The 19,681-nt window shown below is 35.6% G+C and overlaps 2 protein-coding genes across 2 annotated transcripts; both read left to right on the plus strand.

Moving 5' to 3' along the window:
* The first annotated feature begins 2,807 nt into the window (after positions 1 to 2,807).
* On the plus strand, positions 2,808 to 9,852 carry LOC143595811 (uncharacterized). Its single transcript, XM_077074741.1, has 16 exons — positions 2,808 to 2,964; positions 3,068 to 3,117; positions 4,086 to 4,146; positions 4,489 to 4,584; positions 4,716 to 4,865; positions 5,363 to 5,494; positions 6,137 to 6,264; positions 6,695 to 6,737; positions 7,223 to 7,306; positions 7,581 to 7,622; positions 7,787 to 7,857; positions 8,154 to 8,207; positions 8,293 to 8,398; positions 8,473 to 8,541; positions 8,748 to 8,891; positions 9,598 to 9,852. The coding sequence occupies exons 1-16, from the start codon at positions 2,824 to 2,826 to the stop codon at positions 9,727 to 9,729; spliced, it is 1,503 nt and encodes a 500-aa protein (XP_076930856.1). The 5' UTR covers positions 2,808 to 2,823; the 3' UTR covers positions 9,730 to 9,852.
* Positions 9,853 to 11,157: 1,305 nt separating this feature from the next.
* Positions 11,158 to 19,502, plus strand: LOC143595813 (protein arginine N-methyltransferase 1.1-like). The gene is made up of 9 exons (XM_077074743.1): positions 11,158 to 11,329; positions 11,422 to 11,432; positions 12,148 to 12,303; positions 12,918 to 12,981; positions 13,067 to 13,209; positions 13,318 to 13,405; positions 13,635 to 13,750; positions 17,071 to 17,221; positions 19,192 to 19,502. The coding sequence occupies exons 1-9, from the start codon at positions 11,158 to 11,160 to the stop codon at positions 19,395 to 19,397; spliced, it is 1,107 nt and encodes a 368-aa protein (XP_076930858.1). The 3' UTR covers positions 19,398 to 19,502.
* Positions 19,503 to 19,681: the final 179 nt, after the last annotated feature.

Genomic DNA, 19,681 nt, shown 5'->3' on the forward strand with positions numbered 1-19,681 from the left:
TGCTTCTGTCGAAGCACGAAATGAATCTTACCTGATCCATGACGATGTTTCCACGGATTTTCGAGATGAACGAACCACGTCTTGATCTTCTTCTTCTTCAGCGGCTGCGCCGGCGACCTGCAATGCCGTGACCTGCAATGGTTTCGGGGGTGTGGAGGCGACTGCTAAGATATCCTGAGGATTTCTTGTTTACAGACACAAAAAGTGGTGGTGGCTCTTATTGAGCATGACCCATGATAAGGAGGTGGAGACCTCCTTATATAGAGTCTCATGGCCACCATCATGGTACCCTAATGGGCCTAGCCCAGTTAGGGTTACCTCCACAAAACCCCCTCGGCCCAATGACATCGTATTAGTCCATGTAATGAAATAAGCCAAACATAATAGATTTAGGGTCGTAGAACCGGGTTTTAGTACCATACCCCTACATTGAACTTGTTATATTCCCCGTATCTAGCGGTATGAGATCGGTTATGAAATTACAATCAATTATGCTATTGTGATTACCATGTATATGTACTTTTTTCCTTGTTAAATCATATAGAGGTGTTGCTCGGATTATTTAATCGGTTTTAGACAGAGAGACGATAAATTCATCTCTACGGACAGGCGGGTAAGAGAAGGGAGTTCTTGGGGGTGTGAATAATGTAATGAAAGGTATCATGTTAAATTGTTAATCACAACTGTTAGAATTGTGTTTAACAAACACTATTAAAATTATAATAAGGGACAAGTAGAATAATATTAAAAAGAAGTTTGCTGTGGGAGACAAATAAGCCGACAGAATCAGCATTAAGAATTGCATTTGGAGGTTAAAACCTTTAATAGGCTGAAATTGAGTGGTGCAACACCATCCACCCTTCTCCATATCTATTTAGATCTCATCCGTTGATTAGTATAACCACCACTTGATTTTATTTTAGTTTTTATTTGTTGATTGTTTGGATTTTCGAATGTCAGATCAGGGAGTATTTAGGAGTGTTCACTTGTACTAAAACAGGAAATGTTTCCTAATCATTTCCACTAATCATTTACAAAACTTAGTTTATTATCAGGATACCCTTGTCTTTCGATTCGAAAAAAAACCCTCACCTAAAACCAACGCCAGTAAACACTCCCCCGAAGACACGACAAGTGTAAGAAGAGATCTAAGAATTAGTTTAATCCATTTCAAATTTAAAACGTAACTTACCTATTTTCTTGTATTTACTTTGATTTACAAAATTACTAATTTAATCATTTAATATAATATAAATAGATATATATATTATGAAAATCTTACAAATTGTATATGAAATTTAAACATTACTTAATTTTATTATTATAAATTGATACATTTTTTATAATATGTTTTAATAGGTTTATACATCTGTAAATGTTTTTGGCATGCTACAACATGTTTACTAGTTCTTGTGGTATACGTGTCTAGTCATGTTGGGTCTTACGTTTTTTAAAACTTTTATTCATAATAGAATTATTGTCCCTTGTATATATGCATGTGCAATGCGCATACACTTGTTCGCTGATGCACATAAACGTTTTGTTGAGAGTAAAGACATTACAAGTTTACAAATGTCTCTTTTATAATGTTTTTTTTGGTATATTTTATTAATAAAATATATTCTTATAACAAGTGAATAAATTGACAAACTACCTACATAATTGGACTTCCTTGACAAAATTAACTCACAAATATATATTTTTTTGAAGTTAAGAATGAAAGGTAAAAGTTGTTAATATGCTATATTTTTTTCAACGGTCAACAGAACTTTCTAATGAGTTATTGACTAAATTTATCATATCAGGATTCTTTCGATCATGCAAAAACCCTCACCTAAGGTCAACGCCGGTGAACACTCACTTGAAGGCACGGCAATGTGTTGAGATAAAACCCATTTAGTTCAAAGATCCAACTAGTGAACATCACCTACTAGTCTAGGCTCTGATCATCACCCGGTAAGTGTCGCGCGAAACTATATGACGGATACAGGAATCGAACCTCCTAGTTAAGGGAGGAAAATAAAATCAATTTCTTCAAAATATAATTTGAAAGTTCATGTTCACATATAGAGATGAACAAAAAAACCGGTTTGATCCCCAATGAACCAGTTTCTAACCTAACCCGATAACAATTTTGACCAAATCAATTTATAACCCGAACCGATTTATCCTCAAACTTATTTTGACCAAACCAATTCGGTTTATAACTAACTAGAACCAGTTTGGTTCTAGCTTCCGATTTGTACAACTCTATCTCTATGGCTTTATCTAGACATGCACAAATTAGTTAACTGGTTATTCAAAAACCAGTTAGTGGTCAAGGGTCAACTAACCAGTTAGACCAGTTAATCGGGTCACGTACTACCTGGTTTTCAAGCACCAAAACCCTGACCAGTATAACTGGAAAAAACCGGTTTAAAAAAAATAATTTAAAAACTTAAAACCGATTTCGGTTAACTTTTGTAACCAATTATTAACCAGCCCTGGAGCTAAAATGAAAAACCAGTTACTGACCGGCGATTTCTTAGGTGTAAACCAGTCAGAGAGAGTTACTAGTTAGAGAATCGGGTACTAACCGGGGTACAAACTGGTTTGCATCTCTACTTCTCTAGCTGTCATTATCAACCGAGTTTATTCTACAAGGGCCTTATATTCACTCAGTCACTCACAGAAGGCAGTCCAGTACAGTCCAGTCCAGTTAACTCAGGCAGGCCCAAAAGTATTAAAAACAGTTTGTACACCCTGCATCAAAAGCTGTACTGTAATCAAACCATCAATATAAGCAATCAATTACGGTTCGACGGATGAAGCTCGTCAATCGCCATGGATTCTTCGTCTTCACTGCCTCCTCCACCGGTGGTTCCGATGAAGCTTCATATCGAAAACCGTGAAAAACTGTTGAAACACCTACGCGAACACCTCAATTCATCATCTCGTCCTTTACATGGATTCGTGCTTCTTCAGGTAAACCTAATTTCATTTCATTTCATTTCATTTCATCGAGTTTAGTTTAGTTGAATTCAGTTTTTTATAGTAATAATAATAATCCGATTGATTGTGTTGTTAGGGCGGACAGGAGCAAACTCGTTACTGTACTGATCACGAGGACTTATTTAGGTATTATTATCAACTATCAATTTGACTCTGCATTTGAATTAGATCATCGATTCATTGGTAGCTATCGTTATAGTTTTGTTGCCTGTAATAGAAGATATTAGTGCATGTTATTGAATTTGTAATTTGTAGTTTATCATCTAGGGCTGTAAACGATCAGAACCTAACAAAGGCCTTGTTCATGTTCGATCGTTACGCAGCGCACAAGCGAACAGTTTACGAACAGCTAAGCTAAGCTAAGCACACGGAATTTCTTGTACGTGAACGGTTCACGCACATAAATGGACTGAGTACAAATGATTACAAACAATGGTTATGGTCAGTGTCAACAGTTTGGTCCGGCTACTAAGTTTGTGTTGGTGTATTTTTGTTAACATGCATGCATATTATTGTTTTAGAGTTAATAATTTCGCTTGAATCTATATGATACGATTAGAAAAGTCGTTAAAAAGTATTAAAAATCTTTAATGAGCAAATATAAACAAACAAATATAAACGAACATAAATGAGCACATTATCAAACGTTCACGAACACAATTGAACGGATGTGGTCTCTGTTTGTGTTTGTTCATTTAGTTAATCTAACGAAACTCTTTATTCATGTTCGCTTATTTATTAAACGAGCAAACATAAATGAACTTCCTGCCAAACGGTTTGCCTAATGTTCGGTTCTTTTATTTTACATAAATTTTAGAGTATCTACAATGATTTTGATTCATAAAACAGTCAGGCTGCAAATGCTATTCCGATGAGTTTAAATTAATGATGACTACATGATGCACAGATGCTTTCTTATAGTACCATTTTGTAACCTCCTTAAATTTATGCTATTGGTGTGATTGATGTTGAAAAGTAAATATGGTAATCTTCTGCTTCAGTAATTGGTGCACTTTATTTTCTTTTTTATGTTTATTTTGTATCAGGATTTGTGATTAAATACTGATAAGTGATAATTGATGACTTTATTCTAGGCAGGAAAGCTATTTTGCATATTTGTTTGGAGTGAGGGAGCCTGGTTTCTATGGAGCTATTGTAAGTACCTTCTGTGTTCATGTTTAATTTTGATGTTGCTTTATGGTTTATTTTGAAACTGTTTTAAGGCCTTAGATATATGCATATTGGACTTGAATATATCAGTCTGGACTGTCCTTAAAACATGCCACTATAGTTCTATTTCTATATTTTTCTAACACAAGCTATGTATCTTACATATCAGGAAAAAAACAATAACACTGATTGTATCTTATATATCAGGAAAAAAACAATAACACATCAGTGTCTATTGCCTTTTTTTTAATTATTAATTTGGTATGATCATTTATGAATTCATTTCTTTTTTATTGATATTCATTATTCTTTTTCGTGCTGGTGTAGGATGTAAATACTGGGAAATCAATTCTTTTTGCTCCCAGATTGCCTGCTGAGTATGCTGTTTGGATGGGGGAAATAAAGTCATTATCATATTTCGAAGTAAGTCCATCCTCACAGTTAGTGCCTGAGGTGGCAGTACATTACTTTCCATCATTTGGATGGAAGTCCTGATTTACTGTGTATCTTAGTTAATTTTAATGATTAATCTCTGCAATATATCTATCTTGCAGGAAACATACAAGGTTAGCAAGGCATATTACATTGATGAGATTGTACAAGTGCTTAATAATCAATACCATGGATCTGGAAAACCCTTGTTGTTTCTTTTACATGGGTTGAATACTGATAGCCAGAACTTCTCTAAACCAACAGAATTTGAGGTATCTTGTAGTTGCAGCTATGTCTTCCTTCTTCCATTGTTGTTTATTTTGTAATACTAGCTCCCATTTTTCTTTAACAATGACACCGTAGGGCAGTATGGTTTATTTGTATTTACAGTTTAGATTTGTATGACATATGGTTGAGTTCATAACAAAATGTGTTTTGGACTTACCTTAAGCATCTCTAATGCCCATAAAACATTTACACCATAGTGGTGTGAAAAAGTGCATACTTTTGGAATGTTTATGCACCAAATTTATATCAGCTTCGATGTCTACATCCAATTATTACATAAAAATTTAATATAACCTTCTACTGACTCAATGTTAAATTTTGATGAATATGTGAATTATAAAAATTGGGTGTGATGAGTAGTGGTACACCCAAGCAGTTTCTGCAAGCTAAAAATGTCGAACATAATTATGTTACCGTTGAAGTTTAATGTACTCTTACAGTACACTTGTCATGACAAAAATTGATTTTATTTGCTCTCCAGGGCATCGAGAAGTTTGAGACAGATCTTAAGATCTTGCACCCTATTTTGACCGAATGTCGTGTCTTGAAGTCAAAATTGGAACTTGCTGCAATCCAATATGTCAATGATATAAGCTCTGAAGCTCATGTTGAGGTGGGTAAATTTCCATTATGCAAAGTGGTTGATTACTGAATAATCTTCAGGTAGTGTTTAATTTATGGGTATGGGAGTAAAGTAATGACTTATATTCATAATACAAGTGTCTGGTTAATGGGTTTGAGCTTTAAGAATGGAGAACAAACACATAATACTCATGCCTGCCTACCTATATAGCATTCTCTCAGATCAAAATTAACTTAATCCTTCCACATCTACCACACATCAAAATTTGCCCTGTTGGGCTGCTCTTTTTAAGGTAGTGGACTGCTGAGTAGTTTGCTGTTCCTTCAGATTTCTTAGACATCTAAATCATGCATTAGATTACAGTTGCTTCTTGTTGAAAAACAGGCGGTGAATTTAATTTATAGTTGTCTTTTAGTTTGTTTGTTGTACGATATCTATCTTCTCTACATATCTAGGCAGTGTTTGGTTTATGGATGCAGGAATGAAGGAATGCCTTGCATTCTTAATAGAAGTGTTTGGTTAATGATTTTAGAAAATGGATATTTAATCCACAAACTTAGGCATGCCCTTAAAATACCAAGGGGTTCTTTTTCTCGTTCTGATTACTGGCTATAATTTTTTTCTTGTATATCTTATGCCACTCTTTAGTAAAATATTTGGCATCTTGAGTAGGTAATGAGGAAGGTCAAACCAGGAATGAAAGAGTATCAATTGGAAAGCATATTTCTTCATCACACCTATTTTTATGGCAGTTGTAGGCATTGTTCATACACTTGTATCTGTGCAACTGGTGACAACAGGTAATGATATCATTTCTGCTGCAAGAATATCGTCGTTTTGCACTGTGTTTATGTAATAAATGACATCGGTTAGTTTTTTAATTATTAAAATCGATCTTTATGAAAAAAATAGGTTCTGGAAAATAACTAAAGATTCAATGATAGTATGGTTGAATTTGGCATTAGCTGAATGTAGCATGCAATGCTGCTACTTATATTAGATTGACATGGATACAATATATGCAGAAGAAAAACATGATTTGTTTGGTTATTGTAAAAACAAAAACTTGAGAAAAAAAAACTAAAAATATTGTGTTCTTATTGGTTTGATGATCAAAACAAATGAATATATGTAGTACTTGTTTATTCTGATTGCATCTGTATTATTTGACTTTTACATGTTCTTGCTTCTATGAGATGCTTACCAATGGTTTGATTTTCCATCTGGCAGTTCTGTACTTCATTACGGACATGCAGCAGCTCCAACTGACAGGGTATGGATTTTATTTTATTTTTTTTAATACAAGAATGGTGAATTGTTTTCATGTATCTTTTCTGAGGTGACAGTTCAAATTTTTTGTCTGGTTGGGCCAAACTCGAATCTAACTAAATGATATTCCATTATAAGAGTTGTTTCGTTTTCTTCTTTAAGATGTCTAGAAACAAGTTTTTATCTCCATTTTAAAATCTATTCTGGTTAGTCTGATTTATGGAAAACTGCCTTTGAATCGAATATTACAAACCCTGTGAACGGTAATTATTTTGAAATGGTGTTATACATGGGATGTCAGAATAGTCAAACTTAAAAAGTTAAATGAACTACTGTTCATTGCTCCAACCTGTCTTTTTATTCTACCAAACTAGCTAACACTTTATACTTTCCTTGATTTGTAACAAATTTTTTGATAATTCTTTTTCTTCTAGTTCAACATTCTTTTGCTCTGAACAACATTCGAATGATGTCTTTTCTATTGTGCAGACATTGCGAGATGGAGACATGGCGTTACTGGATATGGGAGCTGAATTCCATTTCTATGCTTCTGACATTACCTGCTCATTCCCTGTAAGTATATTGCAACGAATAGTGCAACTAGTTTTTGTTATGACGAAATACTTGAAGAGAATTATAAAGTGATTTTTATTTTCGGCACTAAAATTAGATCTTTAGGTATGCTTAACTGGTCCGACGTTCAATTCTGTAGATATATTTAATTTCCACACATCTCAATTATGAACAATACCATACGAAGCTTGTTGTTTATCTGCAAAATGCTTACTAAAAGTCAATAATGCAAGTTAGTATTATTTTTTTTGGTAACATGATCATGCATGTGCAGGTGAACGGGAAATTCACAAGCGATCAACGTCTAATTTACAATGTAAGGGTTTTCTTCTGCTCTAGTGTTAAAAAAGCAAATTACTTGGATTTATTGTGGGTTCTTCATGTTATAAGCTTAGCTTATTTTATGGTTTTTACTAACCCTAAAACTGGCATTTTTCAGCTTATTAACTTATTTATTTTCTTTATCTTTTGAATTTCCAGGCTGTTCTTGATGCTCATGATGCTGTTATATCTAGCATGAGGGCAGGTGTAAACTGGGTGGATATGCACAGGTAAGATATTGGTCTTTCTTTCCCAAATGAATACAATTTAGCTATTTGTGAAAATCATAAGGTTAAATCAGTTATATAGCTGAACAGTTCTTCTGTTTTAAGTGCAAGAATTTGTACGAATCTACCAGTCCAAAAAGATTAGAAGCACCTAAAATTGGTTTAAAATCACATGAGACATGCATCATCTGCTTATTGTGAGAACATTGACACCAACAACAATGGCTATAAATGTGTTTTGAATTAGTGGCATCGTAAGGTTCTCTTAAGTCTGATTTTTTTTTCTTTTATTGAATCAGATTGGCAGAGAAAATTATTCTTCAAACATTGAAGAAAGGATCTCTTCTTGTTGGGTATTTTTTTACTTCCTGATAAAATTATATATATTTTCAACTTATCTTAATAATCATGCGTTAATTCATGTGATATTGGTTCTAGTGATGTTGATGAAATGATGGTTGAACGATTGGGTTCTGTTTTCATGCCACATGGCTTGGGACACCTCATGGGACTTGATACCCACGATCCCGGTGGCTATTTACAGGTCCATAGAAATTGCAGTGTATTGTTTTTTCTTTTTATTGGTTGCCATTTCTTAATTATAGAACATATCTACAGGGAGCTGAAAGACCCAAAGAAAAAGGATTAAAGTCCCTACGCACAAGTAGAGATCTCTTGAATGGAATGGTCTGTTTTAGTACTTTCTTTATCATGTTCTCTTAACCTTTTGCATTTGCAATCAAATCAACAGTTTGCATTTTCTTTTATCATTAAATCACCAAAGGACAAATGTGTTTTTAGAAATATAGAGAGAACATGACTTATTGGCAGTGCCATTTTTTCTTTTCGTTTTGGCGTACATATATGAAAGGCGCTTGCAATATTATCTGTAGGTGATCACGGTTGAACCTGGATGCTATTTCATTGATGCATTGCTGGTTCCGGCCATGGAATCCCCTGAAACATCAAAATTCTTCAATTACAAAGCAATCAACAAATTTAGAGGATTTGGTGGAGTTAGAATTGAGAGCGATTTGGTAACTAAATACCTTTTGACTTTTTCTTTCCAGTTTATCGTTTTACATAATGCATTATTTTACCTACTGATAAACCACGACTATATGTGGCAAAATGGGTGGGTCAGGGTGTTAGATGACCTGTCAAAACGTGAAAATTTTTCTATGGTTCAAAACTAGTCGGGTTGGCTCGAAACACTACTTACTTAAAATTCATAGTTTTTTCCAAGCATTTAGTGTGTCAAATACAATCACAGTAATTTTATTGTCTCGAAAGTTGTTTTAATTTTTATGTATTAAAAACACGATGTTGGCAACTTTCGGCAACCCATTTGATTCATTTTCTTTTTAGCTTATTTGACTCGTTGGGGGTGAATCTAAGCATGGCAAAATGGACGGGTTGGTTGATGTTCAAACAAGCAGAAATGTGTTCGTGTCAAAATAAGTTGACCCAAATAGTCATTCGACCCGAAAAAAGAAAAAAGACTGTTCAAACAGGTCGGATTTATCTGGTTTCGGGGTTTAATGTGGGTCAAACAGATTGGATTGTGGGTTAGTTTCATAATTTCTCGGTGATCTGAATAACCCGAATAAAATTTTGACCTAAATTCTAACTAATATACTCATGGATATGTGTATTTGAGAGTCAAATAAATATATAATGATAATAAGCGTTTGATATCCAATTTTCCGATATATAACATTATTTTCTTGTGTGATGTGGCAGTATGTTACTGCGGATGGTTGTTTAAACATGACGAAAGTTCCAAGGAAAATTGAGGATGTTGAAGCTGTTATGAGCGGTGCACCATGGCCTATCAAGAAATCTATGTATGGTTTTGAAAACGGAGGATCGTAACTTGCTTTACTTGTAATCAATTAGCGTAAAAATGGGAGCATGGATGTTTATTTAAATTTATGTGAAGATATGGTAGTAAAAATGATGGCTTGGTTGTTGGTTTAAAACTTAATATTTGACCGTTTCTGATGGTGTTTTGATTCATCTATAGACTATAGATCTATTTGCCAAAGGGAACATGTCACCCCAGATGATGCCTTTATACACCAAGTTGGCAAATGTTATTCAGTTGAGGTTTTATTTATTTTTTTTTGGGTTTTTTATGCCAATCTATAGTTTTGGCTGTCTGTAAGACTGTAACTAATTAAGGGTATTCACGGTTTTGGCTCAGATGGTTTTTACCTAGACCGCTAATTATGTTTCTGGTTTACAGTGACAAGTTACCCCCTTGGATTCCCGCCACCATTGCCTAGCCGTCTTTAAATAACTAAGGGTTTGGGTCACTATGATATTACTTATCAGTTGTCACAGTGCCATACTTACAGCCCCCCTAAGGCATCTTTGGTTGTGCTATGCATAATTGTTTCTTACCACTTGATGACTTGTCAATATTGATAAGTAATGATAACTGATTTCGTTATTCTATGGACTCATTAGGGGAGTGGCCCCACTCTCGATGAGCGGTATGTGATTGCGAGAAGCGCAAACACTTACGCTGAGCGACTTCCTATAATCGCTGAGACCGTTCTTAAAAACACACAAGAATAATAGGTAAACTCAAACAAACTTGGTCGGTGCAATATTTGAATGTTTTACACTTCATGCCATGCTATTTAGCATTAAGAATGTTAATGTACATAAGATAAAGAAGATAAAAAGTCCTTGTTGGTGTCGCAAGTGTCTGATCGGACTTGACAAAATAAGGTCGAGCCACGTCATCTTTTTTTTTTGGTTAATTTATTGTATATTATTTTATTAGGCTTGCTACGGTAGTGCCGATGCTGTAGATACCAACCGAATTTGTGTCGGCTTGTCGCTACGACGCGCGAGTTTTGTTTTATTTATTTATTTTAGTTTTAAATATGTCAATTGTCGTATTAGGGCACTAACAAATTTATTCTTCTGTTTGGTTCCGGTGCCATAACCCGATACAAAATGAAGTCGCGTCAATTCGTAGCCACACTTCACGAGTATTACCAACCGACTACATGTCACTTTATAAATATGTTTCTTTTATCATAATCTATATGAGTGCCAAAACAATTCTAAGCGATTACTTTTTTTGTGTTTATTGTCGTTACCGCCACATATAATTTATAACCGATACCAACCGAATTCACAAGACGAAGTTATTATATTATTTAAATAATAATAATAATGTGATAGGTCTCTCGTAAACCCTAAAACCCAAACAAACAAACAAACTCACTCTCCTCCGTCGTCACATTGAACAATAGCTAAATAAACCCTAGATAGAAAGAAACAAGGATGAATGGCGGTAAGCCAACGAAGATTAGATTGAACGATGAAGAAGCAATTGCTACTGGAAGCTGCTCTAACTCTAACGTAGAAGAAGAAGATTCATCCATGTGTGAGGCTGAGGCTGAGGCTGATGATAAGACCAGTGCCGATTATTACTTCGATTCATACTCTCACTTCGGTAATTATATCAAATCAATAATCACTAATCACTTCATTACTATACATATTAACTGCTTTTATTTGACTCATTTTATTATTTTGTTGTTGCAGGTATTCATGAAGTAAGTTGATTGTACTCTCATTCAAAGCAACGTTACATTTAGCTACTGTCAAAATAATTGTTTTTTTCTTCCTGCCTGAGTTGAGTTTATATTAGCTACTTGACTGGCTTGTAAGGCCAAGCTTAAACGAGCTCGAGCCTAAAAATAAGCTTGTCTAATAAACGAGTCCGAGCCGAGCTTCAGTTATAAAACGAAGAGCCTGTTGCTTATATAGTTTTCTTGTAAATATTGATGTATTTAATAATTTTTATTGTATATAAAATTATGATAAAAGTAACTAAATAATATACAAAATATCAAGCTATATATAAAGTTAGTATTTTTAAAAAGTATACAAAATATTATAAATATATAAAAAGTATTAGCTTAACAAATTGTAATGGGCCGAGTTCGAGCTTGGAAACTGATCACGGACCGAGCTTGAGCTTTAGAAACAGAGCTTGAAACGAGCCGAGCTCAAGCTCTCTAAAAGTTAAATGAGTCGAGTTCGAGCCTAGTTGAGCTCAGACTCGGCTCGCTTGTTTACACTATTGATGTGAGCTGGTTATCTTGTTTATGCTATTAATGAGAATCTGCTTTGCAAATACAGAGAAGTAAAGTAAAAGAATATTTTAATGCTTAGACTATTGATGTGAACTGGTTATCTTGTTTTATCTAGACACCCTCAGGTGTGTTTATCTTTTATTATAAGGCCTAAAAGTGATTTAATTTGCAGGAAATGCTGAAGGATGTTGTGAGAACTAAGACTTACCAAAATGTTATTTACAGAAACACCTTTTTATTCAAGGACAAGATTGTTCTTGATGTCGGTGCAGGGACAGGGATTCTATCCCTCTTTTGTGCAAAAGCTGGGGCAAAACATGTTTATGCTGTATGTCTCCCATTCTATCTCTTGTATTAACCGATTAGAATCATTGCATTTACATGTTGTGGGTGATCTTTTGGTACATGATGCACTAGAGGGGATATTGGGATTGTTTGTTTAAACAAGTGCCTATTTTTGTGTTTATTTAAAAAGCAATTAGTCACTTTTGAGTATTCGGATGAAGCATGCTTAATAAGCTATTTCTAATAAGCAGTTAAGAGATTGCTTACATCATATATAGCCAAATGTTTCTTTCTATTGTAAGTAATGTACTTTATTTTATTGTATATAAGTATCCTTCTATAACATGCAAAAATGGTGGCATGACACTAGTTTTCTGTTGAGTTGAGTCAGTTACAGCCTTATTACATCATCGTTTTACCAACTATAGGAAAGTACTTACAATGATAAAACTTGAAAGTATGTTACATGCATTGGAAACACATAGTAAAAGGTGATAGTAAAGTGGATTTTTGTTTTAGTTAAACTCTTTTGATATGCTTAATTCCATTTATTAGGTATGCATCATCAGTTTAAAGAATGTGTATTAGCTTGTGTATAATGATTAAACAAGAATGTTTCTTTTTTGCCTTATGTCACACCACTTTGCGTGTTTGCAGGTTGAGTGCTCTCAGATGGCTGACATGGCAAAAGAGATTGTTGAAGCAAATGGTTATTCAAATGGTAATGACGTGTAAATCTAAGTTTTTTCATGGTGTAATACGTATAATATGCTAGTAACTCATTGTCATTTTGATAAATATTGCAGTTATAACCGTTTTGAAAGGAAAAATTGAAGAACTTGACCTTCCGGTCCCTCAAGTGGATATTATTATTTCAGAATGGATGGGATATTTCTTGTTATATGAAAACATGTTAAATACTGTTTTATATGCTCGGGATAAATGGCTGGTAATCTTAAGTTGTTAACACCTCACTTTTGGCATGACTTAGAACTTTAATAGTAGAATTGAAACTTTTTTTCTTAATTCTAAATTTAGTCTTGATTTCCCTTCACAGGTTAATAATGGAATTGTGCTACCTGATAATGCTTCTCTCTATCTGACTGCAATTGAGGATGCCGAGTACAAAGAAGACAAGATTGAATGTAAGTGATCCCACCCTCCCAAAAATTAATAAAAAGAGCTGCTTTATATATTATCTTGCTAAAAAGCATTTAACTTTCAGCACATAATTTTTGCATTTTTCAAACACTGAAGATACCATATACTTTTTTAAAACACTAAAAATGACACTTACCTAAAAGAATACTTCTGCTGTGTTAATTAATGTTTTGTTTTTTTATCCTACCTGTTGAGATTTTCATAATCATGCAGTTTGGAACAATGTGTACGGTTTTGACATGAGTTGCATTAGGAAGCAGTCAATTATGGAACCTCTTGTTGACACAGTTGACCAGAATCAGATTGTCACAAACTGCCAGTTACTTAAGGTAGGATTGATTGGTCCATTTCAGATATTTATTTTTATGATAACGGTCAAAACTGTTTAAAAATTTGCTGATATTGTTTATGAAAATGTATCCACTCGAATGTTTTGTGAAAAAAGGGATTATTTTGAACCTGTTTTTTTTAGTGGATTCATATTTGCAAATTTGCTCTTCAAGTGAAATTAGCCGCTTTCAGTGAACATAAACCTTTTAAGTTTTAAACATTTTGACCTGTTTGTTGGGTTCGTAGGCCTTGTTGGCCCGGTTTATTATATGAAGTCAAAAGAGGAGACGGGTGTGGGCGGTCGGGCCCAAGCCCGGCCCGGTTTAGATTTCTTGCATAATAATTTACTAACCCTAGTTCAGTCTCTATATAAACAACATTATGTACTTGTAATATTTGTCACTCAATAAAGATATACCTAGTTGCCACCCGTGGACGTAGGTCAGTTTAGACCGAACCACGTTAAATCCTCGTGTTCGTTTATTGCTTTCGTGTCGTGTTCAGTTTCGTGTGTGCGTTTAATCTTAACAAGTGGTATCTAGAGCTTAGGTTCAGATCACGCGAAGAACACGTTGAACCAGCCGAGTCGCCGCCAAACCATCCAGCCGCCGCCACCCTACTGCGCTAGGGTTCCGCCGCCGCCTACGGTTTTCCGATCGCCGTTAGGGTTTCCGCCGTCGTTTCGCCGCTACTAAACCCAGCCAGCGCGATCTGCGTTTTTTTGTTGGTTCCGTTTGAAAGCTGTAAGCATCGTATTGTTCGATTCCAGGTTGTCTCTTTTGTTTCCGCTAGTGGCGTTTGAACAGAGAAGAAAAGAAGGGTTTGTATTATTATTTTTTCTCTTGAGATTCATGCCAGACTAGGAAAAGACAAGGAAAAACAATATTATTTTGTTGACAAGGGAGTTTAATGGCCACCAACTTTATCCAGATTGTTTAATTTTTTGAGAGGGTCTAGCTTGTTTATTTTGTTGGGCCCGAGATCCATTTAAGCAAGGGTCGAGATTCTATTTTGCAAAGTACGAGTCAAGAATAGTTGAATCAAGATCCTATTTTTCGTTGAAGAACAGTTTTAAGTCAGAAGAAGCGTTAAAGAAACGGAGAACCAGTGCCAACCGCGTTTGTCAGGTTTTATCGTTTCAGTTTAAAGTTTCAGTTTCTGATTTTCAGTTCGATATTCCGCTGCGTATAAATAGGTTGATTTTTTAACAGAGTTCAGTAGAACAATCGTTAAGTTCAGGCTCGTGTTGCTGTGTCTGTCTCTGTTTTATCCAGTTTTTCGTTTTAGTCATTGCCATGGCAGAAGACGGAAAGGTTTCGATACAGAAGTTTGACGGACAGAAGTTCGGTTGGTGGAAGATGTAGATTGAGGCACTACTTTGTCAGAAAGACTTAGATGTAGTGCTTGAGGATGAAAAACCAGAAAAGATGTCAGAAGCAGATTGGAAGAAGTTAGACAAGAAAGCTAGGGCTTGTATTACTTTGTCGTTGTCGGAAGATGTGGCGTTTAACATCATGAAAGAAACCACAGCACGTGGTATGATGGAGGCGCTATCCAACATGTATGAAAAGCCTTCGGCAGCGAATAAGGTCTATCTTATCAGAGAGCTAGTGACAACTCGAATGAAAGATGGTGGGTCAGTTACAAATATCAATAATCTTAATTCGATCTTGTCTCGCTTAGTGTCAGTTGACATTAAGTTTGATGATGAAGTTCAAGGCCTCTTGTTATTATCCTCTTTGCCCGACAGTTGGTCGCAAACAGTGACTGCAGTTTGTAGTTCGTCTACAAATATTACTTTCGATGGGATTCGAGATCTGATTCTGGGAGAAGATTCAAGACGCAGAAGTTCAGGTGAATCATCAGGCAATATGCTAGTCACAGAAGGTAGAGGTAGGGGAAAACAGCGAGGCAGTGGGAGCAGGAAGAGGAGTCAGTCTAAGACTCGTAAGGATATTGAATGTTGGGGTTGTAAAGAGAAAGGACACTTCAGGAATCAGTGTCCGAATGGTAAGAAAGAGGTGAACGTTACAGAAGACGACACAGATGACGGGGTCAGTAGTGATGAGGCTTTGGTTTGTAGTGTTGAGAGTAGCGTTGATGCTTGGGTGATGGATTCTGGTGCATCGTTTCATGCCACTCACTGTAGTGAAACGATGAAGAATCTTAAATTTGGGGATTTTGGAAAGGTTCGACTAGCGAATGATGATATTTTAGAGGTTACGGGTATGGGAGACGTTGATTTGATAACTTCAGCCAGTACTTCTTGGACTTTGAAAGACGTGAGGGTTATTCCAAGTTTGAAGAAACGTTTGATATCAGTTGGGCAGTTGGATGACCAAGAGCACGATGTTAAGTTCGGGAATGGGCAGTGGAAGGTAGTCAAAGGGAATCTTGTGGTTGCTCGTGGCAAGAAAATGGGTTCGTTGTATATGGTCGATATGTCACCGAAAGGAGTGGATCCAGTTTTGGTGAAAGACAAAGTCCGGTTCACAGAATCTCGTGGGCAGAAGAAGGTTCGTTTTGCAAGTAACAAACCCAGAGTCAAAGTGAAGATTCAGGATGAACGAGCTAGGAAGGTTAAATCAGTTGGGGGACATCGTGACAGTGGGAGCACAGGTCGTGTTTCAGTTACAGTCCCAGGTCGACAGTGGATTAAGAAAACCAGTATTCCAGCTGTAAAAGTCTCTCCAGTGAATTACTTGCTGAATATGGAGAGTGTTTGTTCTCAGAGTATCTCGGGATCCGGTAGTTTGTTTCAGTGGGAGCCGGTAGGGACAGAGAACGGGTCAGGGGCAGTTTCAGCCATGACTGACGTGTTGGAGCTCCAGGGAGCTGCAACGGGCCTTCAGGTTAATTGATGAGAAGGCGGTGGCAACTAGAAGAAGTTTAATGTTCAGATTACAGAAGTACAATCAGGAGTGCAGACGAGAGTACTCAAGGCCTCCGAGTGGGAGATTGTTGGGTTCGTAGGCCTTGTTGGCCCGGTTTATTATATGAAGTCAAAAGAGGAGACGGGTGTGGGCGGTCGGGCCCAAGCCCGGCCCGGTTTAGATTTTTTGCATAATAATTTACTAACCCTAGTTCAGTCTCTATATAAACAACATTATGTACTTGTAATATTTGTCACTCAATAAAGATATACCTAGTTGCCACCCGTGGACGTAGGTCAGTTTAGACCGAACCACGTTAAATCCTCGTGTTCGTTTATTGCTTTCGTGTCGTGTTCAGTTTCATGTGTGCGTTTAATCCTAACACTGTTACACAACATGCTAGCTTTACCATTTTGCCACTGACAATCTGTGGCTTGTTTTTACAGACCATGGACATCTCAAAGATGACATCAGGAGATGCTTCTTTCACAGCACCTTTTAAACTTGTGGCTGAACGTGACGATTACATTCATGCCTTAGTAGCATATTTTGATGTAGTGTTTACCGTGTGCCACAAACTAACAGGGTTTTCTACAGGTTCGTTAGTGCGTTTTTTTTCCTGCATAAAATAGCAAGATACTCTACCTCAGTTTTTACTTCTAGCAACCAACTACACAAATCCTCTAGAATCTCATCAAACTTTATTATTTTGCAAAAATAGCCCAATAGCCACATGTTATGGCCATTTTTTGCCGCAAAAACTTTTTTTTAGTTTTTTAATGTTTTAAAGATAGTATTTAGTATTTGGTAAAAATATGGAAACTTGAAAAGCTGTCCACATATGTTATAAAACCGATTCACTGATAATCAGGTGAAACATGATAGTATACAGATTTTTTTGTAGCTGGTTGCTAGAAACAGGAATTGGTGCATAGTATATATAACTTTTAAAAGAAATTACAAAATGACACTTAACAAACAATTCAGATTTCAAAATTCAAGAAATTGAAGGCAACCCTTTTCTGTGTTTATTCACTTTCAAAATTGTATTTCAAGATTCAAGAGTGGTTTTTTATAAACAACAGAAGTATAAAACTAGCATCAAATAAGCGAATCAGAACCAAGCATCAAATAAGCGAACCGGAATCAGAATTGGTCAAACTGAAGAAAGAAATGTGTCAAATGAGTAATATCCTTATCCTATTAGTAGAACCAAAGTGCTAAAGCTTGCAAGCACCGAGCACCACACCACACTGGAATAGCATATTTAAAGTAAATGCTATGCCAATAGCTGTATATTACTAATAACCGTTTCAAGTCTATACTTAAAAAAAACTATTTTTCTTTTGTAACTATCTGAAGCAATGGGTTTATTTCATTAAATCACATTCTTAAAAGAATACTTAAAGCAAAATGCATCTGTTTCAAACATTATTTGGCATAACATGTGTTGTTTCTACAAAACGAAAGCTCAAAGCGGATTCCGAGTTACTCAGATGACGAAATAACTAGAAAGGCAAAATATCTTCATGAAAGTAACATGCATCTAATGAATTTAGTCACCTTCTCATTGTTTCTGCAATGTTCGGCTAAATGTTTTAAATGTTTATCAAGAGTATTGATGTATTATACATGCAAATCAGTTCTAGCTAAATGTTTTTACGTATTATGCTCTTGGGAGACATTTTGCTCAGCATTGCAAAAACGACTAGGATTCTTGTTGAGATCTCCATAATTGCATGTGACATTCCTGAAAGTATTATTGACTTTTCAATTATTTCGTCTTCAGAGTAACTTGGAATCAGAGTAACTTGGAATCAATTGAATGTTTCATGTTATATGCTTGTGAGTAGCGGTGCCAATTCCTAACATGACGCGGAGATAGTAAGGTTTTGTCCTGCCATATGTACCTTGTTTAGAAAAGGGTCATATTCATGTCTATCTCGTTTAGTTAAACTGGTCAATCTGTTTGACATGCTTCGTTATTACGCATCAACCCCATTTGACATGCTTAGATACATGGAGTTAAAACAGGTCGTGTTCGGGTTAACACAATTTTAAGTGTGTGCGGGTAGGGTTGATGTTTTTTGTCACGATCCGTGTCATGTTCGGTAACCCAACCTGACACGATTTGCACCCCTCTTTTGAGCGTTTTGTGTGTGTGTGTGTGGAAACAACACATTTTATTCCAAATAGTGATTTAGTGAAATAAACTCATTGCATCAGATTGTTATAAAAAACAAATTTGTATATTTTTATAGACCTGAACCAGTTATTTGTAATGTATAGTAATTAGCACAGCATTTAGCACTTTGGTTCTGCTAGTAGGAGAAGGGTATTACTCATTTCTGATTCTTGGTTTGCTTATTTTATGCTAATTTTATTGTTTATAAAGAACCATTCTTAAAATCATATTAAAAATGGTAAATAAACATAGAGAAGGACTGCCGATTCACTAGTTATTTGTTAAAAAAATGTTTTGACGCACAGGGTTCTGGTCAACCACTACGCTTATTTTTTTTTTTATCACTTCTGGTGATTTAAGTTTTGATATTGTTGCAATCCAGGACCAAGATCAAGAAACACACACTGGAAACAAACTGTTTTATACCTTGAAGAGGTGCTGACTATATGTGAAGGCGAGTTTATTACTGGAAGCATGACTGTCGCTCAAAATAAGAAGAATCCACGAGACGTGGATATCACACTCAAATACTCATTAAATGGTCAACGTTGTGCCGTCTCAAGAACCCAACATTACAAGATGCGCTAATACAAACATCCTATGTCATTTGAGTTCTTGTACTGTTGAATTTGTTGTTTTGCAATCGTTTTCTGTATCAAAATATTTAAACTGGTGTGATTCTTTTTATTTATCTCATTGCAATTGAAAGTCATTTATTGTCTTTTCTTAAATAACTTATTTAGGGGTGTAAACAAGCCCGTTTTCAACCCACTAAAGCTTGAGCTCGGCTAGTTTGATTAAAGAGAGTTTGGATCTTGAGCTTGGCTTGCTCGTGCTCTATGTTTAAAGCTTAAGCTCGGTTTGTTTAGTTT

The sequence above is a fragment of the Bidens hawaiensis genome, unplaced genomic scaffold (assembly GCF_021521415.1).
Source record: "Bidens hawaiensis isolate Kalapana, Puna unplaced genomic scaffold, B.hawaiensis_p1.1 tig00045532_1, whole genome shotgun sequence".
NCBI classification, from domain to species: Eukaryota; Viridiplantae; Streptophyta; class Magnoliopsida; order Asterales; family Asteraceae; genus Bidens; species Bidens hawaiensis.